The sequence below is a fragment of the Corvus moneduloides genome, chromosome 4 (genome assembly GCF_009650955.1).
Source record: "Corvus moneduloides isolate bCorMon1 chromosome 4, bCorMon1.pri, whole genome shotgun sequence".
Taxonomy (NCBI): Eukaryota; Metazoa; Chordata; class Aves; order Passeriformes; family Corvidae; genus Corvus; species Corvus moneduloides.
The window spans coordinates 29,676,860-29,704,792 of NC_045479.1; the positions used below are offsets into that span (position 1 = coordinate 29,676,860).

The 27,933-nt window shown below is 43.0% G+C and overlaps 1 protein-coding gene and 1 long non-coding RNA gene across 2 annotated transcripts in view; one reads left to right on the top strand and one right to left on the bottom strand.

Moving 5' to 3' along the window:
• Nucleotides 1–3,724: 3,724 nt before the first annotated feature.
• LOC116442745 lies at nt 3,725–20,768 on the bottom strand. The gene is made up of 4 exons (XR_004239633.1): nt 20,302–20,768; nt 17,224–17,423; nt 5,341–5,489; nt 3,725–4,884 (listed from the first exon to the last, which is right to left on the bottom strand). It is a non-coding gene; the product is annotated as an uncharacterized LOC116442745 (long non-coding RNA).
• A 146-nt stretch (nt 20,769–20,914) lies between these two features.
• The window catches only part of TMCC3 (transmembrane and coiled-coil domain family 3), a 133,265-nt gene continuing 126,246 nt past the window's right edge, over nt 20,915–27,933 (top strand). Inside the window, exon 1 of the mRNA XM_032106506.1 lies at nt 20,915–20,987. Coding sequence (XP_031962397.1) covers nt 20,976–20,987 — 12 coding nt within the window. The 5' untranslated portion in view covers nt 20,915–20,975. The remainder of the gene's footprint in view (nt 20,988–27,933) is intronic.

A 27,933-nucleotide genomic window follows, 5' to 3' on the forward strand; every position in this document is an offset into this window, starting at 1 on the left:
TAATGTTTCATTTACTTTAAGTCAACAAAAGCACTGGGCACAGCTGAAAAGCAATTTGAGCCATACTGAGCAGCATAAGTGGAAAGGACTTGTTTCTTGATAGATTATTCAACCTTAAGAACAAAGCTTGCCCCAGCACCACTGGAGAGCTTCATCACTAACACTCATCTATACAAGCCCTGTGGGCTCAAACACGGGTAGAGCAATTAACTATATTTTTTTTAGCCTCTATTTCTCTTTAATGTGTTTTTTACCAATTTCATTCCTCTTCCTTCTTTGTCCCATGGATTTTTGGGTTGCATCCTAAACACACATCAGGAGGTACATTTGGGAATGAGATTCTGTACTTAGGGCATCGGCAGTAACTCTTCCTACACCTTCTATGCTGAAAGAAGAGATCTCAGCCTGTTTGTCCTTTTGCTGTCGTCTGGAACAGAAACTTTGAGGAAGCAAACAGTTTTGAACAACTTTGTGTGCAGCAGTGCTACATAGAAAAATGAGCATGTCCTCCTGCCCTGCTGGGCTGAAGCAACTCTAGGACTCAGTAGCTTGGTTTAGAAAATATCGTGCATCCCATTTCTGGAGAGGACAGAAACCTGCTCATCCTTCTTTAACCAGCAGGAATCACAAATGCTGAATTTTAAATGCAAAATTTGACTGATATCTCTTGTAGCATTGCTCCTCCAAGGTAGATTGCACAAGGCACATACAGGAAATAAAGCACATGCAGAAGAATCAGTGATCCTCCACAAGGCTTTCTGCAAAAGCTTCTGCAATTCAGTCTTTTTATCAGCAATCTCATTCAGTTACGGAAGTTCACCTTTGCTCATGACATCTGCCTCAGTATTCAGGTTCAGTTGCTTTCTGGTCTAAATGACATTTTAAATGCCAAGCTGGCCAAGTGTCGCAGCAGATGGTGTCTTCAACCAGGTGCAACCAAAGCACTGACAGAAATATTCCCCTTTCACTAAATGTAAGTTTTAAAAGAAACAAGTTTCTGATATGGGAACAGGCTCATTAAGAAGACAGGTATCTCTTCCAGAAGGAGCAGAGTGCTGAAGCCCACTTTTATTTTAAAATTGTGTCTGTACCAGTAGCTTTCCACATCCCCAGGGTCCAGATCAGCCCTTTGCTGTAGCTGCCTGCAGGCTTTTGCTGTGCTCCCAGCACGCTCAGCTCAGCCCTGTACATTGGCACGACACCCTTTCCTCCATGGGCACTGCATTCTGCCTCACTGCTGCCCATGCTGCTGCACCTCTCTGCCCTCTCAGCTGAAACTGCCCAGGACACATTGGAGTGGAGAACAATGGTGAAAGGAGCTTCAGGAGGCCATCTCATAACCATTCTAGCTACAGCAGGAGGAGAAATCTTTTGACAGGCAGGGATATCCTAGAGCATTTAAGGAAGCTGAAAGAGGAGGGCAGGAGGCCTTGTCATTTCCTGCCCAACCTGTGCTGTACTACTGACTCCTGCACACTGGGTCCACCTGGCTCCTTGAGGGCACTATGAGAACATTCAGATATTCACCAACTCACATTTCCATGTCATCTAACCTCAGGCTTCAGTTTTTTGGGATGTCTCCTGCTGAAGTTGGTATTGGGAAGCAGTCTTGATTGGCAGTTACAGGGGCAATTATTTTGGATAGAGCTGGAAGTCATCAGCCCAGAAAGCTAAAGTATATATTTTCCACAGCTGTGATGCATTCAGAGTGAAACCTTTAATTTACTAATTCTGTTGGGCCTATTATTCTGATGGCAGCTGGGGGAGAGAGAGGGAACAGATCCTTGCTTTGCTAAAAGCTGCAAATCTAAAGGCTCTGCTTTCACATGGTGCTTACAAGGAGTGTACAAAAGTGGGTCCTTCAAAATGTGGGCAAAAGTGGCAGCCTTTAAATGGCACTCCAGGTTCCTCATGCAAATCCCACAGTAAGTGCTGGATTGCACTGAGCGGAAGCCTATCTCAGTGGAAGATACCAGAGCAACCCATGTCGGTGGGGAAGGGCCCAGCAGGTATTTTGTCCTGGAGACCTGCTGGGCTTTGAACACCACCCTCTGGTCCCCAAGCAGAGCAAGGCCCTCGTGGTAGAGCTGATGGTGACTTACCTCCAGCATGGAGCCAGGAAGGGGAGTGCTTTGCTGTGTGCACCATACCCAGCTGCCAGCAGGATCATGCTCAGTCTGCAGAAGAAATCAGAGCCGCCAGAGTGTTCCCTTTGCTGAAGGGCCAAAACCAGGTCTGGCTATTTCCTTATGTTTTCGAATCACTTGAACCCATGCAATGGCACTTCCCGTTCTGATGAATTTTGCAGATGCTCTTAGCTTTGTTCACAGGCAACAAATATAAAGGGCAGAATTGAACCAGGATCTTGAGAAAAAAAACACTGCTTTCAAAATACATGTATTTAATAATCACCTATGAGAGGGTTTGTTTTTTTGAAAAAGCACTTGAAGACTTAGATATATACAATTCAAATTCATTTTACTTAGAGATTCTAATTAATTATTTCTTTGGTATTAAATATCAACAGAGTAAAAAAAAATTAGGACATGAATATATGTATACCAAGCAAGAGCTGTATACACGAATGTGTGTGGGTACATAGGTGGGAAAAAACAAACCCCATTTAGCATTGACTATATTTAGGTGAAATTTGTATTACAAAGTTTCCAACAAACAATGCTAAACTTTCTTCAAATCAAATTATAAAGATGTGTAATGCAAGTTAAAAACTGATAGTCAGATCAAAATTTCTTGCTTGTTAATTAAAATCATGAATCACTTAATTAAAATTGGTTTATTCTGCACTATAAACCAGATAAGGCAGAAGAGGTTGATTTGATGTTGCAAGCAAGAATTTTTGTGTGCATGAGTGAAAATAAAAGAAACTGGCTAATTTTTGCCTGGGAATTTAGAGCAGGAGCAATGATCACTGGACAGCTTCACAAATTGCTTCTAAAATTGAAATTGTTTTGGAATTTGTTCCCATTAAAAAGGATATGCAGAAAACTGAAATTTTAGGAGCCTTATTTGTTATGTAAATTACCCCAAAACTACATTATTATCTTAGTGTAATTTAATCTCTGTAACAACAACAGAGTTACAAAATCTATTTAAATAATCTGTAGTGTTGTTAGCATCAATTAAACAAATCTCAGCTCAAAAAACTTTTGTTTTACATTGGTTTATACTGCTAGAATTCATATATATTTCCTTCTCATTGCCTATGATGTAATTCCTTTCCCATTCCTCTAATGGACTACTCAATTTTTCCCTGTGATATTTAAATATTAGCTTTAGGGCAAGTGGTTGTAGGACTGTTTTATATCCTTCATAGCCCAAGGATTTTTAGTTAATGGAATAACAATCTATCAAAACACAGCCTGAATGTAACAGATGAAGTCTCACGTGGTCGAGCATTCAGACACAGGCCTATTAATAGTTTGTGTTTTGAGGGTAACCATCCATAAAAATCCAGTGAGGCAAAACCAAATTCAGCAATACGTATGTGGCGCTTTCCTTGTGTCTGGCAGTGGCCAGAGAAATCAAGAAAACTGTAGCATGTTTTCATTTGAGGTAGCTGTGTTAAAAAAAGAAGAGGACTTATTTACCCTAGCTGTTGGGGAATTCATGGATCTGCTTTACTTTCCAAAGAAAAAAGCTAAGTGCATGAGCCTCAGATATACCTCAGTAGCCTGCAACACAGCAGCAAGATCACTGTCGGCACAAGAAGGCCATTTTTGTTATTTAGCACATCTTAACTTGACTTTGAACATCTTCAGTCTGACCTTCACATCTCTCTGGGACCCAGCCTAAAAGTGGCTTGGTCCACTCAGCAGAAAGCCACCCTGAGGCAGAGACCTCTCTGCCTTGGGCAGAAGAGATCACTCTGAATCTTAAACTGAGCCTCATCACCATGAGTCTAAATCAGGTGCCAACTCCTGGCAGTGCTCTTGGCCTTCTGGGTATAGCAAAGCTTAATTTCTGGATGTCTGTGCCCCAGAGGGCCCATTAATAATGTGAATCTAAAGCAGAAGAGCTGGTCTGAAAATAGAAACAGAGGCTAACAAGGGATTTGCACTACCTTTCTTCTGTTTCACGGACAGGGCAAGATGCCGGTGATAGTAAGTGCTCTGCCCGGTACCTGGAAGTTGTGGTGGCTATCTACCACCAAAATCTACCTGGTTTTCCTTTAACTCCTGCTATTTAGTTTGCATTCCCCGACAGTGGAATCTGGTTTCATTTTTATAAATAAGATTTTTCATTTTGGGTCTCTCTGTCTTGAAATGTTGTTGCTGTAAGTACTGACAGCAAAAGTTAATTTGTGTTTTATCAACTTCAAATTCTTTCTAACAGACTTCAAATGGTAGACTTCAATTTCTGATTTTTTTCTGATGGATTTTTTTCTTCAAAAAAATTCCATACACATCTGTTAGTCTTTGAGTTTTTAAAGCTTGAATTAGCCATTGAAGTTTAGGATTTGAAAAGCAGCAACAGAAGCCAATGTTTCCAGGATCACTTCAAACTGTGCAGCAAATAGCAACATGTCTTTTGACATATTTTAAAGTACTGAACTTGAGAGGGCAAAAATTAATTCAGCACCCAACTATTACTTACTGTAACCAATTATCAGAGCTGAAGGAAGAATTAAATTGAGCATGGATATTTTTTTTTGCACTCGTCAAAGTGTGTTGCAAAACTTCCAGTCAGTCATAGATAGGTGGGTGGGTGGGTACCTGGCAGCTCTGGGCTGGGGACGCGGCGCTGCCTGTGGCAGTGGTGTGCCTGCACTGGGAAGGGGCTGCTCAGGACACAGCGGCACTGGCCCCTGCTCAGCATCAAGGCTGTCTGCTCTGCTCTTCTTCAGTACTCTGTGGTTGTTTACATCTGTAACAAAATACAGAGGCACAGAGATTAATCCCAAATCTAACATCCAGCTTTGCCCAGTGACTGGGGAATTGTATTACCCATTGGAGCTGGATCTGTGTGCACTGTCCCTGCTGTGGCTCACACAGCAACCACTCCCCCACAAAGCACATAGAGTTGGGAAGTGGATACCTGGCTCTGTTTACCCTTCACCCCCAAAAAATCTGTCCTCCTGGCAAGGTGTCAGCCCCTCTCTTGAATCCAAACAATCGTTAGAGCATCTATCAACTCTGTGCTAATAACAGCCTTCCTCCCCAGAGCTGGAAGGCTTCTCCAAAGCACAGTCCTCTCTGCGGCTTGCCACTCACCACTGCAGCTTTCAAAAGAAAGGACAGCGAGTAACTGCTGTGTAACCCACCCCCATAACAGCCACCTTAGTACTACACGGGGCTGGCTGTAGCCCTGCCACCTACTCACCCGTGCTATGACTGCAGGCTTGCTTCTGGCAGCTGAAGAAAAGCACAAACTGGTTTTCAAAAAGCAAACATCAAAAACAGTGAACATGTCCATCATGATGAAGCACTGACTGAATGCTCCAAACCCAGCCTGTGAGGGCAGTGATGTATCTGCAGAAGAAAAGCAGTGGGCAGCAATTATCTGTGCTGTAACACTTGTCTAACTGCATCTAGTAAACTTTGTTTCTTCTAAAGCCTAAGTGGGTTCTTATCTGTACCTGTAGCTCCTATTTATCAGGATTGTTATTGTTGGTACTCAGCAACAGGGAAATGCAAGCCATGATTGACCATCTATTTGTCTAACTCCACATTGGGCAAAATGAGCACCCTCATGTCACGCACGACCTATGATTCCACAGTATAATTACCTTCATGCTCTGCAATTAACAAAATAGCATCTTGTTACAGAAAGATATTAAGGAAACAAACCACTTCTATCACCCACCGTAAACTGCCTAGAATCAAGTGTTTAAAAGCTGCTGTAGAATAGCAGCTGTGTGTTATAATTCATACAGGGCTTTCAGAGGTGGCATCAGCAGGCATCTAGATCATTTCTGAGCAGCTTGCCAGTGTTAACAAGGAGCTGTGAGTGAACTTGTAGGACTGTCTTGTCTGCCTTTCTGTCCTTTCCCTCTGCTTCAGTTAAAATAACATTAAAATAAAAATTATCAATTAAAATAAACTCTTCTAAGAAAGACAGTAACCTCCTAAATAGGGTTAATAAACACGTTTGTTTATACCGGCATGTTATACAGGGAATATTTGTGTTTATCACATGAGTTTGCTTAAGCTTGTAATTGTCTTTTGGTAGCTATTTAGCTTTTATATATCTTAGGTCTGCAGGGGACCTATTCTCACCTCCAGCATTGTCTGAAATTCCCACTTCTCTTATTTTAATCTCCCAAAGCCATGCCACAGTAGGTCAAGAAAGCCCAAGCCCGTGGGTTGCACAAATGTTTTGTCTCTGCATTTTAGTGAATCCTCTAAGAGCACTGAAAAGCTTTTCACTTGCTGTGCTGGATTGTTCAATAGTTGCTGGGAAGCCCCATGGTGTTGAGAGCACTGTAGCAATAGCTGGTGAGATCCAGGAGCAAACTTTTCCATGCAGCTTGGCTTCTTCACAGCAGGACATACTGCTTTTACAGCGATGATGGTAGCAGGCAGTGGGAGGCCAGTAGTGTAAACAGATTTTGTAGTTGAGGGCAAAGCAGGGGGAAGCTCTCTACAGGTAATAGTTTTGCTTCTCTTGAACAGTCGATGAGCTTGTGTTATTACTCAGAGGTGCATCTGCACATCTTTCCTGCTTCCCTTCAACTTCCTGCATGCTATCGGTCCCCTTCCGTCCTGTGTTGCCTCATTCCAGGGGCTGCCACTGCAGCTCTGCCTCCTATCCATCTTCCCTCAGCCACAGCCAAGTGGTTTTGTGCCACCCCTGACTTCCTGCATCAGGCTTTGCTCTCCTTTCTCACACCAGGAACTTTCTCTCCCCTTTCATCTAATCCTGCAAGGCTGCCCTTCTGGGTGTTAATGCTATGCTCATCACCAGTGGAGCTGAGTGCTTAATGCAAATGCATCAATACAATGGCCAATATAATTAAAGATCATTTTCTTCCCCAGACATCCTAACAGGAAGGTTCCATGATTACTTACCAGTATGAAGGAGCAAGAGATGTAAGATTTACATTTTGTCCTCCTAGCACATCATTCTTGGCCATTTTTCTCTCAGCTATGTGTGACTCTTTTGTTAGGAAAAGAGACTGGAAATGTCTCCCCTTGTTCTTCTAGTCTGACAGATGTCTATGAATTGAGCAAAGTAGACCTAAGAGCTTGATTTGGGTTTTTTTTAATGTTGTTGTTTGACAATTTAATCCCTCCTCTTAGAAATTACTAACTTGCATTTATTTCATTCAAAGTCTAGTGAAATGTCTCAGATTTGGTTCAAGCCTATCTCTCACAAAGCAGCCTGTCTGATTCTGTGGAACAGGATCTCCTTGTTCATGTGGTTACTAAGCAGGCATCTTTACAAAGCTGGGCCTAATTTCTAATTGAATTTGGCTGGCTCCAGCTTTCAGCCACTGGATCCTGTTGTTGTCTTTTCTCTGCAAGCTGTGAGAAGTGATGACTGCCCAGTATTTTCTGCCTGGGAAAGCATTTACACACTGTAAGCAAGTCGCTTCTCACTTTTCTTGTTGACAAGCTAAACAGATGGAACCCTCCATCTCTCCATGAAAAGCACTTTGCCCTTGTCATTTTTTTGTGGTTCTCTATCCTCTCTAATTTTTCACCAGTCTTTTCAGAATGAGGTCTGCCTACCATACCAATCCTGTATACAAAGTGTAAAATCCATCCTTCTCCTGCTTACTTTATTCCCCTCAAGCCTCCAGCAAGTAGTCAAGGACATACTAGACATTTTTGTTTGTTTGCTGCAGGATTGCACAGGAAGCTCAGATTGCTCTGAAAGCAGTGGGTGAACAGGTCCATCCAAGAAGCTTGGCTGTGGTCTGGCACCTGGCAGCAGCCCTGGGCTCCTCTAGTTGTAGTGCTGAGTACTGCTCACCCTGTGCTCCAGACCTACCCTGTACCTTGACATTCCCATTGCACCCGTGTCCTGCTGGTTGCAGCACCAGCTCCGCTCTCAGACACCTCCCTCTAGTTAAGAGCTCCTGAATTATGTGTTAGCAAACACTGAGAGGGAGGACAACATGGAACATATACTTGAAATACAGAGGGAAGAGCTAAGTAAAAATAATTCATGGGAACTGTTTCTAAGCCACTTAGCAAGGGCTTTTCTGACACGGTGTATAGCTAACTTTTCATTAGGTTTTACACAGTACAAAATTAACCCCCTTGCAATCACCTAGGTGTGTTACATCTCCACAGGCACCTGTACAAACCTGTAATCTGAAATGATGAAATAATATTTCTTTGGCAAGTCTCAGAAAAATCACCACAATTGACATTCTGTGCCTATTGTTCATTCTTGGAGTACTGTCACTCTCTGTTGTCTCTACCAGCATGTTTTTTCTACACTCCCTGCCACTGCTAGGGGATATTTATCATGGTCAAGTCACTCGAACACTTTATATACTAGCACAGCATAAGTATTCCATTCTCCTGGTATTCCCCTATTGCCTTCAAAATCAAGGTCAATGAAAAAGAATCCTCAGCCAACTATTCTATTACTCCTGAGGTTCATGGGCATCTAAACATGCCAGGTTATCCTACATGTTCATCCACGTTCATCCTACACATCTTCCTCGGTTCCTGACAACCAAAGAACAAATTCCCTCTAATTTATACAAATTATAGGAATCCTATTTTTTTTCCAAATAAAAAGTAAAAATATTAAGCTGTTCCATATTATTAGCACTTTCACCACCCAGTTCTGAACCAGCCGCTCGCCCAAGATGTTTGGCTCTCTGTGTACTTCTGTACTGACCTTAGCCTCACAGCTGGCATGCAAACCTCCTGAGCAGGAGCTGCCTGACCTTTAAGAGGCAATGGTGAGAAGGATAAGTGCTTGCACACCTCATTTTGCTACTCAGGGGAACCTGTGGACTGGGAAATCTATTCTCGTCAGGGTGCAATAAGGCTGGTGGCCTCTATGGGAAAGAACAGGCCATGGAGCAGCAATTGTTCACCACCCCTCTCTGACAACTGTTAATCATTTCAGCTTATGATAACCTGCTCACAAGCTAATACAGGCCTTAAAATGATTGATGACTCATATGCAAGTGCTTTTTATTCAGGGGACTGTTAAGGAAAGATGGAAAATCCTACTCTGCTCTTAGTCTCTTGCTGTTGTCAGTTTTCTCCATTTCTACAGACTCAAGAGCAATGCTGGGACTGCATTCCCTGGTCATCAGTGATGCTGTGTGTCACACTGATCACCGTCAGTTTAAAATCATACAGAAAAATGGGAAATCAGAATTAAAATAAAGCAAACAGGTAACTCATTAATTCTTGCTTTCTGTCACTTTTCCTGTGATGTTAGGTTAGCTTGTCAGTTGGCATGGGGTGTGAGCCAGTGGGGCTGCAGGCAGCGAGCACTGGCAGCAGGGAGGAATTCAGGGTGTGCAGAGGAAACAGGGCATGTGATCAGTTCATGGGAGGAAAAAGCCAGAGCTATTTTGGTGGGTGCATATGGCCACGTGGGTTTCCCTTGTTACAGTTCTTGTGCAACAGTGTTTGTATTTACCTACATTTAACAACTGACCTTTTAAAAATAATAAACCAAACCATGAGGCAGAAGGTTGCTTCATCATTATGAGTTCTTCCTGCTGCCCAAGATCCCACCTATTTTTTCTAAACACAGAGTAATGGCCTTCTAGGGCTTGACTGAATGCCACTGCAATAGGCACATGGCCTTTGTCTGCCCTTCTGCCAGACTACAAGAGCTGAATCAGTTTAATACATGCTGTCACAGACTATTTATATTTTGCATTTGTTCAAAACAAGAAGTCATAGTTGTGTAGAGTAACTGCTAAAAACAAAAATAAAAAATCCTATATTAAGACACATTATATATTGAACTTAAGCTTCCACCATTCGATTTACAATTGAGCAGCCAAAATATATAACAACAACCTCTGTGATGGGCATTGATGTCCATATGATGGGTTTTATGGGGCAGTAAACGTTACAGTACTCGGGTGATTCAGTGCAGCCATCCCTGGCGTTCCATTTTGCTCTGCACAGCCCATATACTGCTCACTCCATACCATGTTAACAGATAGGAAAATGCCAGCTAAATAAAAGTTGTCTTTTCAGTGTCTCACTTTTGAGTGTTCTAGTGCTTGCAGTCTTCGATCTGGTCACAGTTTACATTGTTGAGCTTTAAATGGAGATTATCTTGACAAAGATGTTTTTAAGTCTGAGACATTCCATTTTTGTGTTGAAATACCAGATGTCACCTTCAGATTTCATATATTCTTTCATTCTAATCGATGGCAGACAAACTTTGATCTGACACTAGGCGCCGAAGTTACATTTTCTCCATGCTAAAGATCATTTTGAAAAACTGTCAGTAAATGCCTGACAGCTTTATTTCTACTTGGTAATTAAAGGGCCTGTCTTGTTTTCCAAATGGCTTTGGAAAAAGTTACACCTCTTTTGCCAAATTTATGCCTTATACTCTTACTACTCCTGGTGTTTAAAATAGTCTTTCATCTGTAAGAAGGGAACCAGCTCCAGTAACTGGGTGGGGGAGGAGTGGAGGGGATATTCCTCTACTTACTTTAAGTAAATTTACTTCATTTCTCATGAAAGGAGCCTGCCTGTAGGCAAGGTAGATGTAGACAACTTTCCAGCAGTTGAGCTAGGCAGTAAGCGTCTTATGTATGAATACCCACCAGAAGGTACAAACTGGGAAAGGCAGAGCAATATTTCTCCATTTGTTCTGAATTGCCATGTTCCCAAGTCCTTGCTGCCATCAAAAGTAGCTCATTATTACGATTTTGAAGTGACCTGTGGTGCTTTCAATGCCCTGTGTTATGTTATATTTACAGTTTGGTGTGGATTTACTGTGGGGCTGTTGAGAGCTATGCCCTGTATGATAAGTTGTAATGAGAGAGGATCTCCTCCTCAAAATACCCTTCACGTGCAGAAGATACTGCTAGTGGATTGGGAAGGAATACAGTGAATTACACTTCTAAATTGCATTTCTTCTACAGAGGCAGTGGAAAGCAATGCTAAGACAGAAAGTAATTTCAGAACAGTCTAGCCCTGTATGGAGTAAGTGCAAGAAAACATTTCAACACACAGTAAATATTAAGCACTTTAAGAAAGTGATTAAGGATGTTATTTAATGCTTTCCTGAGTCAGGACTAATATCTGGTCATTTAAATAAAACAAAAAAATCTGTAAGCTCAGCCAGAATGCAAAAGTAAAGGCAAACCCCAGTTTGATAAAAGATGTACAGCCCAGGCAGCCTTCCAGAGGGCAGGTGTTCTCAAATGTCACTGCAGTTAAGAGATGGAAAATATTTCCTCGTTGCACCAGCTCTGTATCTGAGTTAGCTAACTCTGGGAAAGGCTGGGCTTATTTTTGCAGCAGCTGGGGGGAGAATAACTGTATCTATGGAGCTGGTAAACTCAATGCAAATATATTTTTGTATCTTTTGGAGAATCTACAGACTTCAACCAGAATGGCAGTTACTGAAATTGTTACAAATGCAGCTCAGTGTGCTGAGTTCAGTGAAGTTACATACAGCTAATCTTGTAAGTAGCAGGGCAGCTACCTGCCCTCATTCCATGAAAATGTTGGAGGGGAGCATAAGGTCTGGTTGAGCTTGTTTCTTTAGCCACAGGATAATGTATTTCCATTAACTCGGCTCTGCTCTACCTGACTGGGATATTTTATTCCTTTCAATAGGTTTTTGCTCCTGAAGCTTACTCATGTGCTTCAAAATACATGCTTATCTGATTCTCCTGGTCTGTATTTGCTTTACTAATAAGTGCTGGATACTGGTACTAATGCCAGCACTGAAATAAGTTTGATCTCATGAGTACTGGATGATGTTGAAATAGTGATACTGGATGAATACATGTTTGCTACTCTTGTCTTTTCTGAGAAAAATTATCTTTCTAGTATCAACTTTCTTATGCCCCAGCTGTGTTCTTTTACTAAGGTCTATCTATCTAGTTCTATCTATTGTTTAAAATATATCAAAATAACAACATCATAGCCAATTAATAAGCTACAATCTTTTCATATTTGTTTTTCCTACTAATAGTCTTGAAGTACAGGTTTTATTTGCAATGTGCAGCTTGTTTAAAAAAGCAAAACTCTGTTCAGATAAAAACACCCCCATGTAAAATTTCCAGCTCCCCTGCAACAGTCTATGGGGGTAGAAAAGGCAGTTTCATAATCTTTGCTGGCCTGAAGCACTTGATTCCTGACTACTAGGCAATTTGTTAACTCTTCTAATTCAAATACACAAAAGGGTGAGTAAGCAATAAACCATTTCAAATCAACCCATCTGGCAGTAGGTAAAATAGCTATAATGAACAGCATGTTTACAGAGCACATTTCCTACTCAGTCTAGTCATTTGCAGGATTCAGGCCACGGATGTCACAGGTTGTCTAAGAAGCATTAGATGCGAGGAGATGGCTGGATGTGAAAGGGGACTTTAAGGATAATTTATGATGATGGATGTTTGCTGTTTATGCACACTTCATTAGCTAAGTCAGTCCGGCTGGTGCTCCTGGGACTTCTCTGCTTTCCCTGCTGCTGCTGGCCGTTTGCTCTGAGTTCATAGGTGAGTGAACACAAACATATGTTTTCGGATGTATGATTTGTTTAATGATGATGCTGTGGTTTAACCCCAGCCAACAACTGAGCCCTGCTCAGCTGCTCGCTCACTCACTCACCCCTGGTGAGATCAGGGAGAGAATCAGAAGGTAACCGCTTGAAAAACTTATGAGTTGACATAAAGACAGTTTAATAGGGAAAGCAAAAACCATGCACACAAGAAAAGCAAAAAAAGAATTGATTCACTGCTTCCCGTGGGCTGAGAGATGTTCAGCCTTACAGGAGAGCAGGGCTCTGTCACATAACAGTGACTTGGAGATGAACGCCATCACTCTGAATGTCCCCTGCTTCTTCCTTCTTTCCCCAGATTGATATAGTGAGCATGGTGCCAAGAAAATCCCTGTGTTCAGCTGGGGTCAGCTGCCCCAGCTGTGTTCCCTCCCAACTCCTTGTGCTGTGTGATCATTGATCAACAATAGCTAAAACATCCCTGTGTTATCAACACTTTTCGCAACCCTATTAAAAAAAACCAAAACCAAACAAAATAACTCTATCCCAGCCAAAACCAGCAGAAATGATTGAGGAATGCATGAGGAATCTCTTATGGAGCTGTTAGAATTTGCCATGTTCTTCAATAAAGAGGCTAGAAAGGATATATTGTAGTATTTCCCTCTTCTGTAGGCACAGCAAACACACAATCTATTGAGTTTCTGTTTTAAATAGGGAAATTTTATTTTGACTTGAGATACTCTGGGATCTAACAAGATCCTGAATTCACTCCCAACATGAGAAGCTTTGTATTTGTCTCAGCCATCAGCATAACGTCTTGGTATTATGAATCTGGATTGCCTTCAATGGGAACACAAGTCTTTCTAAATAATAGCAAGATTTGGCTTTGTGTATGTAAAATTATTAGGCAAATCAATAGTAGCAGCAAAAGCAACTGAGTAGCTGTCTAAAAAGCGAAAACATGAAGTGCTTTTCAATGATCCTGAACACAACTGCTAAAATCACACCAAGCTAACAGTTACACCACAATTGTGGTAGCACACTGGTTAGCAAGGATGAGCCAATTCTTTTGCTTTGTGAACAATGAATAACACCAAATTTTTACAGTTACAACCAAATTTCTTGGGTAAATACAGGTGGAAGAGTTCATACAGGCAGGAACAATATCATGTACCTCCCAGATTTTTAATGACAAAGGACACTAAATAAGTATGTATTTTGTACCTCTTTTTTTTCTGCATGACAACTTCCAGGAAATAGTGACAAGGGCAGTTCTGGACAGAGGATTTATTAAGGTTGCTTCATGCAGGTGAAAAGTGCGATAGCAAGAGAACTGAAAATGTTACACTAAGATGCAAGATTGCAAATTATAGAACAAGCGCCCTTGATAAATTCAGATTGCTGGTCCACCACTTGCCGTTATCATCAAGGCACCTGTGCAGGTCTGCTCAGACAGAACTGAGGCTGCATGTCTACCACATGAGTATCTCAGCAGAAAAACTGCTTTAAACATGTGTTCCCACTTCCTTCCAAACCAGCCTCACATGTTTTTTCCTTCACTTATGCTGCAGGTATTACAAATTCAGCATAACAACTGAACTGACAAAACACTCCAAGGATAGGCACAATGGTAAAAATGTGTTGTTATACTGCTAATGGAAGTACTTATATTGGAAATAGTTGTCCTTGAAACCAGTATTCACTAGCCCAGTGTAATTGTCTTATACTAAATAGTTTCCTTACTATACCTTTATTTTTTGATAAATTTTTTATGGTTAAACGTTTTTTTTTTGGTAATAGCTGCAATAGCAAGTTCTCATACTCTGAATTGGAGTAAGCTAACTGAGCTAATGAAACCATGATGGGTAGAAAAGGCCTCCTTCCATGCTTAGAGACCTTCTTCCATACTTATGTTGAAACATCTCCCTTCTCCTTTCTAAGGTGCTGTGATTCACATGCTGCAGTCCTGGGCATCTCCTCGCATCAAAGGAAATGCAAGCGAAGTAGGAGCCCTGTTAGGTTCACTGCACACTCCAGTGTTTAAAGCCCTCCTCAAGTCACATTTCTCAATATCCTTTTACTCAAACTCTGTTTCCAAAACTCATCCACTTCTCTGGCTGTCTACACTGAATGAAGAAAGCCATGCATGAAGAAAGCCATGCCTCTCCTGTGTTGCCCATCCTAGGATTTGCACAGTGACAGAAGATCTTAATATGCCTGCAGCATGGATTGAACCTAGAACCTGCCCTCTCATTCAGATTTAGCACCACATCTACCAACGTCCCGACTCACATGAGAAACACTGAGGTGCAGACCATCGTAATTGTATTGCTTTAAGTCTTGCTATGGAAACATGTTCAGCTGATTTTCAAAAAGTTTAGTTAAATAATGCTTATACTAGACCTGAATGTAAGCTGATCTGAAATTCAGTCATTTATGTCACTACAATTTTCTATATACCTGTAAGAACCACAAAGCACAAATCATTTTCCTACATTTAATATGAATAAAGTAACTGGGTTGATGCCCACATTTTATTTTGTATTTGTGCATATAGTGTTATTTCACTTCTATTATGGGCCTTATGAGCAGACAGCTACTTCCTTTCTCCTGTGAGCTGTCTCATAACTTTAAATTGACAACTCCTGGAGGAGAGAGACAGCATGTGACGTGTACAGAATCCAAGATTGATAAGGGTATGCTTTTATTCATTTTAATAACTAAGAAGGTGTGAAGATTGACAGTTCAATCACTCATTAATAAAGACTGACTTTATTCCCATTCATGAAACAGCTAGTCAGATTTTAAAACATTTTAAAACCAATATTATTATTGTTGTTGTTGTTAGATTTAGTACTTTCCCCTCATATGAAAGTGTAGAAAAATCGCTGTCAACATACAGAATTTGAATTAGTCTGAAAACTATCCCAAAATTACCAATGTTTCAGTTGTTGGTTGGTTTTTTTTTTAATATCTTTTCTGTTTACAGACTGACAAAAGACAGGACTTAAATAAATGCTCAGTGTAGTTAAACATGTTGCTAAACCTCAGCAGAGCCACAGGATTAATACACCATTCCAGACAAGAGAAGATCAAACTAGGTTATGTTACTTTTAATCTGCCATGGATGGAGGTCTCTGGCTCACCTTGACTGAATTAAAACATTAATGACAGAGATTAATGATAGAGCCCACCGTGAAGGACTTAATACAGCAGACTCAAGCCTTGTCCCATTGGTCACTGAGGGAAGTCAATGCTGACTGTGGCTTTTGCAGGCTACCAGTCTGTAGCTTATGTGAGAGCAGCCTGGACACTCCTGTGGTGGGATGGGCAGGACCAGCTGATGGAAAAGAAAATCACCACACAAACCCAGCTTCAACATGCATGCAGGGTAAAGGAGGCAATCACACAATCATGTAAAGTCTTTTCCTCTGTTAGAACTACTGCTGTTTCAATTCCTTTGAAGACCTCTTCAAGCTTTCCCTCCCAAAGCAAGGTTTAGTTAGATTTGAGCAGTTTCACACCCATTCCTTGCCTTGATTGCACTGTCAAATGGGATTGACTTGTCTTATTGTCTGTTCATGTTCTACAATAAGATGTCAATCTCCCAGAGCTAAGAATTAGCTCATAGGGTTTTTTGGCAGCGAGTCACATTTTCTGTGGTTTGGCTGTGAAAATCATTATTCTCATTCTTGTGTTGACTGATTAGGTGAAGGGCAGATAAAGACAATCTCATTATTTAAAAAAACCCCACCCCTTGCTTCAGCTGATTGGGTGGAGAGAAGGTTTTGTTCCCATAGTAACATTTTGCATCCAAACCTGCAGAAATGAGGCTAGCTCCAGGCATTTCGAACATGCTGCTTTTAAAGAGCAAGTTGTACTCTACAATGTGTTTTCATTTTTGCATCTTACAGAATTATTCGGTAAACACCAGAGGGGAAAAAAAAAAAAAAAGAAAAATCTTTGCATCCACATATGTGAAACTGGAGCCTGGTGATATCAGGTGTGCTCCAGAGCACCCCTTGAACTGCTCTCATAGAATGCTCTGTACTATCACTTGTCTGGACACTAGAACTTTAAGTAAAAACCAGTCAGCCCAAAGCTCAGATGTCACTTTTGTAAAAGTTCTTTTACTTTCACTGGAGCCAACACCACTGAGCATGATGTTTGGAGGGAAGTGGATAGTAGGCTGAGGAAGAGTAAAACCCATGCAGGAGGTTGTACCTCAGAGAGGTGGGGCAGTACTAGGGGATGGGCTGTTGGATTCTTGCAGATGTGACAGATGGGATGAAAGCAGGAAAAAAAAGTCTTTCCCAATACAAGGAGCTACTGAAGGAACACACCGTTGGACAAAGATTGGAGGATAAAAGCAGTTGATGTTCTGGGTTTTTTCACCCTGTAAAGGTTGATCATAGAGTAGCAGGGGTGATTTTTGTGGGAATTGGACTTCAATGACAGTGGGACAAGACAGGGAATGGATTTTGCTTCGGGACTTTTGGTTCATTTGTGAAAAACTGGAAAATAAGGACAGTGCAGAAGAAATTTATAATAGTCTTTAGGGAAGATGTTACAAACTGCCCCTACCTCTTTGGCTGCTATGCAGCTGTGTTTTTCCAGACAGACTCTCTAAATCAGCACAAGTCTTGTTCAGGCAGAACTGAAAGATTCCATTTATTTATCCAGGATTTCACTTTGGCAGATACACAGCTTAGTGGGACAGCGCATGTCAGAAGCACAGTGGTTTGGTCCAGGAAAAAATGATTAATTCTTCCAGGAGGACAAAACTGCCAACAAAATGCACACACAGAGGTATTGTTAGAGTATTTTAAGAATGATATATTAATATACAGTGATTCTTTAATGGGAAATTGCGTCACCTTTTCTTTGTGTTTGCCTTTGGGCACTGATAAGCAAAGTGATGGCATTAAGCATAACAAAAAGTGGGTGTTATTGGCAAACTCCTTAGTGGGAACAAGTTGAGAGCACTTTAGCGTAGCACCATTCAGCTGGTAACGTAAAACTGTAAAATTACCCAAATATGAGAAGGCAGCAAATTGTTAACTGCAGCTTTTTGGAGGGAAGGAAATACAGGCAGACTAATTTGAGAAGTTTTGTGGAAGGAAGGCACCAAAAAATATGAATGAAAGTCAGAGGAAATAAGAAGCAGGTGGTCATGCTGAATGCTGGTTGCTCTCCAGTTATCCAGACTTCATCTGAGCTGCCCAGCATGGGGTGGAATTCCCACCTATCATATTCCAATTAAGTGGCAAAGCTCTTTGAAGATGAGCAAATGAACATGGCTTTGTCAAAACAAGCTTGAAAATAATTGTACAATTCTTGTCAGTCGTAATTTTTATTAGAGGGTTTTTGGAGGAGGAAGTGTGTTTTTGTACAGGGTCTGTTCCTGGAGAGAGTGGATCAATTCCACCAAATCATGCATTGCTTTGTGTCCAGACTTCTGAAGCTGTCTGCTATTGAACAAGCATGGTAAGTGGGCTAAAACTGTAGGGGAAAAGGGGCACACGGAGTGATGTAAGAGTGAGTGTACTGAGGAGGAACATAGAGAAAGTTACAGCAGCAGACGGGCAGGAGAACGTGGGTGCCAAGGGCTATGTACAGTCATAACAACTGATGAAAATCACCAGAAACCACCACAAAAACAAAAACACAGTGATGGGATGAAAGAGTGGAAACACAAGCAGTCCTGAGGCCCTGAAATGATGTTATCTCAGACAAGTCAAGTCAGCAAAATTAATTATTTGCTGCTATTTAGCAGATGGCCTGGAGTTGTATCAAAAATCCCTACCCACCACATTTCTCAATAGGTCTGGATTCCAAACTTTTCATCTACCTTAAAATGCTTATGTTTTCAAAATAAAGTGATGTACTTAAACTTTCACAGCTCCAGAAAAAAAAAAATGCAGAGGTCAACAGTGCAAGACAGAGGCAGAGCTGTTACCAGAATGTAATTTAAAAACATGCACTGAGTTATATAATACAGCTTTGGACAACAGGATCCATCTCCAGGGCAAATGGCTCAGCCCTGAATTGAGAACACAAAAGCTCTGTCTTTGAGATGAGAACCAGACTTCCAACACCTGTTGTTAGATATCCCAAGGAGGTTGCTCTCTGAAAAATCTCTTTCGGTTGCTGACCTTGGATAGTTTCTGGCTCATCAGGAGATGACACCTGTTCCAAAGTATTGGACCCTAATGGATAAAAAGCCAGGGTACCAAGCACTGAAGTTTGGAGTACTCTAAGAACCCCGTATCTGTAATTTTAGCATTGTAACACTTGAATCTCAGGATTCCAACTCTTTTTAAATCATACTCTGAGATTTTATTCAGAAAATAAATTATTCCAGAGCACATATATTTTCATGACTGTAACTACAGAGAAAACAGAGCAGATCCCCCTATGTCTATGGTCTAGGATTATTGCTGATATTCTTTGTTATTATCCCATTTCACTTATTGATGAACTAGTAGTTGTATCAAGCTTACACAATCAAACCTCATGCAAGCAGGACATGCACTTCAGTGAGAAATGACTGGGAGAAAGGAAAGCTGTTCGAGAGTCTGTCACAACCAGGGTGACAGCAGGTATGCGTCTCAAAGAGGGATGCGTCTCAAACCATTTTACACTGGGTAGTAGCCAAGAAAAGTTAATGACTGTAATAGGCTGTATTCTTGGAAACACGACTGGTTTCTGTGCATAGTCATCTACAGTGACTCTGAAAACATCCTATCATATCTGTAATATGGACATTTTGACAAAATGCAGGGTTCTTAATTTTCAGGAGACAAAAGGGAAGAGGCAACCTGAGCAAGTGAATAGGAGCACTACTGAAGTCTGTACAATCATACCCAAGAGAGCAGATGCATCTAACAACCAGCATCAGGAGGCACAAATTAACGTGCTAGAAGGAGTACAGCAGATCTGAGTCCAATAGCTGTCACCGACCATAACCAAAGTAACAAATCGCTGGTCATGCACATTCCACTCAAGTGACAACCCCACCATTTTAGCACCTTAATGCAACATTGTGCTGAGTGACACCATACACCACAAGATCAAAAGCAGTTATCACAAACTTGATGGCTGAAATTTGATGGCTGAAAATTAATGTGGCTTCCTGCTCTCAATGATACAAGGTCACGAACTCAATATTAACCTGCCAGTGAATATTCTGTTGCTTCAGCTAAACTGCTCCTGTCAAACTAAGTTCAAGTGTAAATGTGATGACAGTTTGCTCTAACTTGTCTGCTTTTTATTTGTTTACTATCTTGCTAGAAATTAATTTCTGTGGGTCACTATATGCGCACAGGACTGCAGTTTCACGAGAAGTTACTTGAAGAATGTACGAGGACATTCTTAAAGTGTCAGCTTGAACAGCTCTCCATCCACAGAGAACGCTTGAAATAATGGGTTGCCCTAAGACAAGCCAACATTTTTCAGAATCTGAAATACGTGGTCCTGTCCTCCTGAGACACACCACAATCTGCTGCTCCGGGTTTGGCTGCTCGGCACGCAGGCTCACCCGGGGGCTGTGTGTGCAGATGAAACATGCCACGATTCACCTCCACACCCCCGACAGCGGGAGCCCTGGATTCTTGCATTCAACATTATTACAGAAACTGTGTTATAATTAACAATAAATACCTTTCGAGATCGGATTCTATTTTAACTTGAGAACAGCTTGTCGCTCTGATGGTGTACTACGGCTTTCAGGAAAAGTAAATTGCTGCTGGAATGGGTGTAATTTGCTTCGGGTGTGACTTGTTTCCTTACGAGAAGCTGGAGCACCGTGGGGTTCGAGCACCAAAAGCAGCGTGGTCCAAGTAGCTTCCCACGCCGAACCTGGCTGGGGCGGTGCAGCCATCCAGCACCTCGGACCATCCAGCCCGGCGTCTCCTCGCTCCCCAGAGGGAGCAGCCCCAGCCCTGCCCTGCTCTGACCGGGACCGGCCAACGCGGCGGGGCTGAGGGGCGAGCGCGTTGCTTTCCGCGGGGGGCTCTGCACAGTGCTCCGGGCGCCCACGCGGCGTGACCGGGAGCCGCCCGGAGCCAAGCGCCCGCTCCGCGGCTCTCTCCGGCCACGGCTGCCCCAGCCCCGGGCAGCGGGGGCGGGCGGGGGCCGCGGCCGGGGAAGGGGCCGGGCGGCGGGGGTGGGTGGGCCCGGCCCCCCCCGCGGCCGCGCTGCCTCGTGGCGGGCGCAGCCGTTGCGCCGCCGCTCAGTGCGGGCAGGCGGGCGGCGCGCACGGAGGGGCCGCCGCGCCGTGAGGGGCGGGAGAACTCGGCGCCGCGGCGGGGAGCCCCCGGCGCTGCCCGCCCAGCATGCTGCGCAAGGTAAGCACCGCGCTCGCCGGAGCGGCGCCGGGAGCACGGGGCCGCCGTCCAGCTTCGGGCGCCCACCCGGGGGGGGACGGGAGCGGGGGCAGCGGCGGGTGCGCCGGGGCCCCGCCAGGTGGCGCCTCGGCGCCGGGCGGCCCCGCGGGGCAGTTGCGCCGGTGAGGGCGGGCGGGGCGCGGAGCCGCGGGCGCGGTCCGAGGGGCGCGGTCCGAGGGGCGCGGTCCCAGGTGCGGGCAAACTTTGCCTGCCCGGGCGGGCCGTGCTACGGTCGGAGTTGCCATGGATGCCTGCGGCGGCGGAGAGCCGGGGCGCGGGTTCTCCCCGCAGGCCGCCGCCGGTGGCTGCCAAAGCAGCTACGGCGGCGCGGGGCGAGTGCCGAGCGCCCGGAGCAGCCCGGGGCTACGGGCGGGAGCGGCGGCCGTGCGGCGGGTTGGGCGGCCGGCGGCTTTCCCCGCCGCTATTGTTCCCTGCACGGCGGCAGACGATCCCTTGGCTGCGAGATCTCGGGCACGGATAGACTTGGGCGAAGGGAACAGCTCTCCATCCACACTAGGCAGTGGCGCTGGTGGTGCTGTGTGCAGGAGGACGCAACGCTCTCGTGACTGCCGAAGGCACTGCTAAAAGGTGTAGAAAAATACCCCGAAGCTCTGAGCCGAGGAGAGCGTGGTATCCACACCAGACCCCACTTTGGAGCTGCAACCAAAGGTTATTAAAGTCAGTAGGGATCCTTTTCCTGACACTCAGCTCCAATCACAATTTTCACTGCTCCTTCCAAAAAGGCAAGCTTCCCTTCTAGGTAGACCTGGGCTGCATCATGAAACAGGCTGTAACAGGATAGTACCAATGTTGAAGGCACGTTATCAAAAGAGTGAATCACGTAACTGCTCAGGCTTTTGTCCCGTTGTTGTTCCTGTCTTGCTCCCATTTTGTGTGATCTTTCCAAATTCTGTTGTTACATCCTTAGGCCCATTAGCCTAAGTGTGCAGTAGCCCAGACAACTGGAGTAGTAAGACACCTCTAAAAATTCATGATAAAAGGCATAGGAAGTCTCTTCCATCGCTTCGTGGTGAATGAGGTGGTTGGAGCCTGGGGTTCTCTTCAGCACTTCTGAGCCACAGATCCAGGTTCCAATGGCCGTGCTTGGTTTGGCAGAGCCCAGGCAACACAGAACAAACAAGATGATTTAGGATTTCTCTTTGTTCTGGGGAGGAACCCTCTACTTAGCTGGACTCCCTAAGCCTGATATTGCTAATCTCTTTTACAAATAGCAGTATTTACACTTAGTGTTAATTATTGTGTGTTTATTATACGGTTTGGACAAGCTGGTTAAGAGAAAGCTGATTATTTCTATCCTCTCATTGTGAATTACATGGAACAAATGATTTATTTGAATCTTAACTTCTTCCACTGCCCCTCACAGTCCTTTGCTACAAGGAGTGGAAATGCAGAGGTAGTCAAGATTTGAAATTAAGTGTTTATAAAAGGGTGAAATTACCTTGGGGATTGTGGATACAAGGTATTTGAGCCTTGTTTCTTTTTCATACCTAATTCTGTGGCTGCTCAAGGGCTGAATCGGGGTTTGAGTGTTGGTTTATGCTGCCAGCCTGTTTTGTGTTGCATTTTGGTGAGCCGTCCATCACAGACTGACCTCTGTGTGATTTATGGGCCTCCTGTGCTAAATTCTTCTGCTGTACACAACAAATTGAGTACTACCAAGAGAAGTTAAACTAAGGTAACTTTAGCTTAAAAGTGATAAAATTTATAATTCCTAATTTTAAATCAACACCTTAGTGCTAATGAAGGCTGCATGACAAATCATCTGAGAAAGGAAATCTCCTTTTGGACAAATAGAGGAAGAAATAAAAAGAAATTGCAGCTCTCACTTTGAATCAGGAGTGCTCCGATCCTACTTTAGGCATCCCACTGGGCAGCCTTCCTCACTGAGTTCATAGAGTCCTTAGCATGTCCTGGAAAAACAGTAGTTATGTGGGCAATCAACAGTAAAATTAATTTAATGTCATGGCTCTCTAGGGTGGAGTGTGAAACCTCAGTGTTAACTGCTTTGTCTCCTCTTTATTCTCTGCTGTTCCAGAGGATTTTCTACCATTTCCATCTTAGCATCCCCGTTTTTGCTCTTATATCTGTCAGAAAGGAACATAAAACACAGAGAAACCCCTGTTTTTCTATTGTTCCCCCTGTCATATGATTTTATGGCCAACAAGAGGAAGCCTAACATTTGAGACCCCTCTGATTTGCTGTCCCTAAATGCAGTTTATGCTTCAGTGATTGCTTCAAAAGTAAGTAAATAAATAAGAGCTGGGCCACTGAGTTGGAAAGCTCAAGCTTTTTATTTGCACAGGGTTTAGTATGGGTCAAGAACTTTGTGTTAAATCTACACTTTCCATTTGGTTCATGTTTTCCAATGCCATCTGTGCTCATAAAGGAGCAATAAGGAAGAAGGTTGTTTTGGGTGCCTCCTTAACAAAAACCTGGAGTTTGTTGATGGAGACATGAAATAATGTCCTTGCCCTTTCTGTTTGGGATGTACTGAATTTCAAGTGTAATGTAGAGTAAACAGACCTGTGAAGATGGGTGGAATCAGTGAAATGCTAGTGCCTAGGGGGAGCTGCTCTTGAGTTATGTGGAGGGGGTGGGCTTTCCCTAAGTTGAGCCCTTGGCTCCTCAGGTGAGTCGATCTCCCCGAGGAGCCTGCCTGCTCCCTGCATGTCAGTCACTGAGCTCCCTCAGGTGCCGGTGACCCCAGGCCAGCAGTTGTATGCAGAGGCTGGCAGTCCTGGGGCTTCAAGAGTGACACAGCAATGCTCTGTGCAACACCCTCTGCACTTTTGCTCACAGGTCCAGAAGCACATTTTAGGCAGACAACCCTCCATGTGTTCCTCAGGTCCCTGCCAAAGTCCGTGGAGGAAAGCAGAGCAGCCCAGGCTAAGTGAGATCTGGCACTGTTTGCATCAGGGCTGTGCAGTATGGCACAGAGAGCACCATGGACAGGGAAGGATGGGCAGTAGCAATGCTCTGCCAGCCTGCTGCTTTCAGGATCCTCTGCTGGGCCTGGAGCTTAGCTCAACGGCTCTTACCAAGTGCCCGCCTCTGCCTACCACCGCTTCTGGCTCCTCCAGCTGCTTGTGTCCAACCTGTTCTTCACAAAGGGATCGCTTTCTAAAATCCTTGGAGTACTAGTGAGGTCAATGATTACTATTATCCTAACACTGTATTTGAGATGCTTTATAGGAGATTGATCTTTCCAGACAGAGTCTCCCCCTTTCCTGGTCTCTACACGCTCTTTTCAGAGTTCAGAAGCATGATGGCTGTATGTACAGATCTTCCTGGCCACCACTGCTTCTCTTTGCTCTTCAAGCTGTTCAAAATAGTTAGAGATGACATAGATGTCATAGACATGTCCAAGTACTTTGTTGCTTGTAAGAACCCTGTTGTGTAATACATAGGTGTGTAATACATAGCTGCAGCTGCGTGTGTAACTAATGTCGACTGAGGTTGATCTACTTGATTTCATTCCACATGAAAGATCTGATTCTTTTTCTTCCATATGCCACTCTCTTTTCACTCAGTTTCTTATTAGTAAGAAAATACTAATGCATATATAAGCAGGAGCAAAATCCCTGGGGTTGTTTCCCTATTTTTGTACACTTCCTCCTTCCTGGACATTGAAATACAACAGACTGGCATTATAGTTAATGGAGACAAGCTGTCTATTAGACCTTGCAGGAATGCAGTAACAGAGAGGACAGACGACATTTCCAGGTAACAGATGGGAAGCCAGTTCTCCAGACCTCAGCAATCTCGTCTCTTTGGATTTGTTTCTCTCAGTTTCTCTTGCCAGATGACCTACATGTCTTAATTGACCATATTAGGAGTTAATTTATTCAGTCTCAGCAGTCTTTCACCAGATCACTGAAGTCCATATTAGATATAAACTCTCACTTCTGTCTGCTTATATTACCTCTTTGAATGTCAGCTCTGTGTACCTTGTTCATTTCCACTGGGGTAAACAAATTCACATGTCAAATACTGATGGTGTTATTTCTTCAGGCAATATGTACTTACACTTGGAAATTAATGAAAATCAAATACATCAACAAGAAATTAGTATTTAGGAACAACGGAAAGAAGAAATTAGTATGAGCAGAATATACTGAAAATCCAGGTTGGACTAAACAAAGTCTGTAATGAAGATGAAATTGTGCGCTACTTCTGTTTTTATTATGTATAATTTAATACTCTTAGGTGGGTTTGGGCTCTGATACTCAGTAATCAGTAACTACTCTTGCAAGTACTAATGGGGAAGGAAAGGAAACTGTCTGGCTTATTAATGTTCTGTTTAATTAATAAAGTAGCGAGGAGGGACGAATATACCTTGCCAGGTACAGAACAGTGCTGTATCTTGCTATAAAATTTATTCATCAGGTGTTTGAGCAGAATGATGCCTTTATTTTTACCAAGTTGTCATTGTCTGGTCTTTACAACTTGTTGGGCAAAAACTGGGACAATTTGTGCTAATGGGAATGAGTGGGGAAGAAACGTGCCCTTTTGGTATCCTTAGCTGCTCAGAGAGTGCCTTCAAATGATATCTAATACTGTCAGTCAAAGACTAAATTTGGTTGAGGTAAGGGTTGAGGTAATACAGAGATTTTCCTTTTCAGCTATTTTAGAGGCTCTACTATTTTGAATACCCTCAGGGAATACAAAATGTGTTAGCAGTTAAATCCATGACAACAGATAACTTACTTAAGCATTAGATTTAGCCGAGTTAACGTGCAGTCAATTTAACTGGCTAAGACACAGGCCAATGTCCTTGGCACGAGGAAGCACTGAAGTCCCTTGCTGCAAGCACAGCAGAGTGGCAGTTCGAACAGGGGTCTCTGGCCTTTGGGAGGAGCAGGACAGACAGACAGTCGAAGATTTCTTCTACAGTTGAGCAGGCTGTGACTGGGGTGAATTTAAGTGGATTTTAGGGAATTTGTAGTGAACTTAAGTGCTTGCAGGTGTTTAAGTTTTAAGGCCAAAAGATCACATGATGTGCAAGTGATGTTCAGTGGAACATCAGCATCGTTTTTGAAGGACTAGAGAGGATTTCCTGCCTTTACCTCAAGCACTCCTATTTGCTAAGGAGTTCATCTTTCCTATCACTGCCTCTGCTGTAGTTTTTTATGGTGATTCAGCTGATTAGCAGTAGGATCCATCTCTGCATCCATGATGCAAAACCAGACCAAAATGGAGTCAAAATTTTCCAGTGCTTGAAAAGACTTGAAAGTAGCAAGGATATAAAGGGGACCAAGGCAATGAAGATGAGACTTCAGGCTCAGCAGTGGTGTGGCAGACAGTAGATGATGGAAGGATATTTCATTCTGCTCAGCTATGTAAATTAGAATGTTTAAAAGATAGGGTGAATTTTCTGCAGTTTTAGAAGTCTTAAGCTAGAAGTGTCATTGTGGTATAAAGAAATGTCAATGGGATATTTCAAATATATCTACCATCTAGTTAAAATCTATCCTAAAATTTATTTTCTTAAGATTCTAGAGTAAATTTCTTTGAGGGTGGGCAATAAGGAATCAAAATGTAATGGAAAGTCAATGGGGTTTATGTATCAAAGTCCCTCGGTTCACTTTCTAAAATGGCATGTAAATGACTGGTGTGCTTTCAACTGTCTTACCAGTCATACTTTAATCTGCCACCTCTGTTGATAAGCAGAGGAGAGCAAGGCATAAGTGACATGGGGAGGAAGAATCAGAGTGTGACAGATTGTTCAGTCTCCGTCAGCAAAAGAACTGGGGCCATCGAATGAAACCATCAGGACCCTCAAGTTCAGAGCAGAAGAATGTGCTCTGCATTTAGCTGTGAGATTCCTGGCCACTGGGTGTTGGGGGGAGCACGAGTTTCCATGGATTCAAATTCACACAGAATATTCCCCAGAGGATAAAATGAACACTGCTGGCTCAAAAACCCCTTGACCTGCAGATCTCCAGCAGCTGGAAAGTATTCTAGGGAGCAGCATTACATGGTTATTCTAGTCATGGGAGTCTTCCCAAGACATCCACTGTTGGCCACTGTTCCAACCAAGATACAGGCATGGATTTAATATGAACCAGTATGTTCCTTACCATCTAGCAACACAGAACTGAGCTTTGTTTTCTGCTGAGCTTGCTTGTGAGATATTGAACCTGTTGGAGTCATACCTTTGATTAAGTGTGTCAGCTGAGAAAAGTTTTATGAGTCTGTGTTGTCTCAGAGAATGTGTGCATAATTTGAGGTTGAAATTGTGAGGGAAAATAAATGGAGGAAAGCTAAGATCTCTTAAATATGTTGGTTTCACTGAACTAAAACCAGAAAGATTTGACTAAAGTAATTTCTTTTGTCCAAGATTCCCGTTCAGGCCAGTGGTAGGTCAGAATGGCTGGTTGCATGTTTCTCGAAAGCTTGCCTGTGCCTGGATGAACATTCCCTTTCCTCTTGTTCTGAGGTGGAGACAAGGCACATTCTAGCATAAAAACACAGAGAAGGGCCAGTTAACATATTTTCCTCTATATGTTCTCCACTGCTGGAATGTTGTCCTAGTGACAAGACAATGAAATCTTAACGTTAAAAAACATATATGAAAAAAATAGGCATGGGGAAAAAAGGGAGAGATGAGCTGATTGAAGAGTAAGTACTTCAGAAGTTTTGATAGTCTCCAGTTGTAAGGTAAAAATGGCTAAAGCTCCCCTTTTCTGCCCTGCTACAACATCTGTGCATTTTACAGATCTCATGTGGCATCAGGACGCTGGCTCTTTGGTCACTGTTTTCCTGCTTCTGAGCAATTGATCTTAAGCCACTGTAATGTAAGTTAATGTAGTTGAACCTGACCTTGAATGCCAGAAACCATCATAAAAGGAAATGCTTCACTGGCCCATATTATTCTTATCAAAGC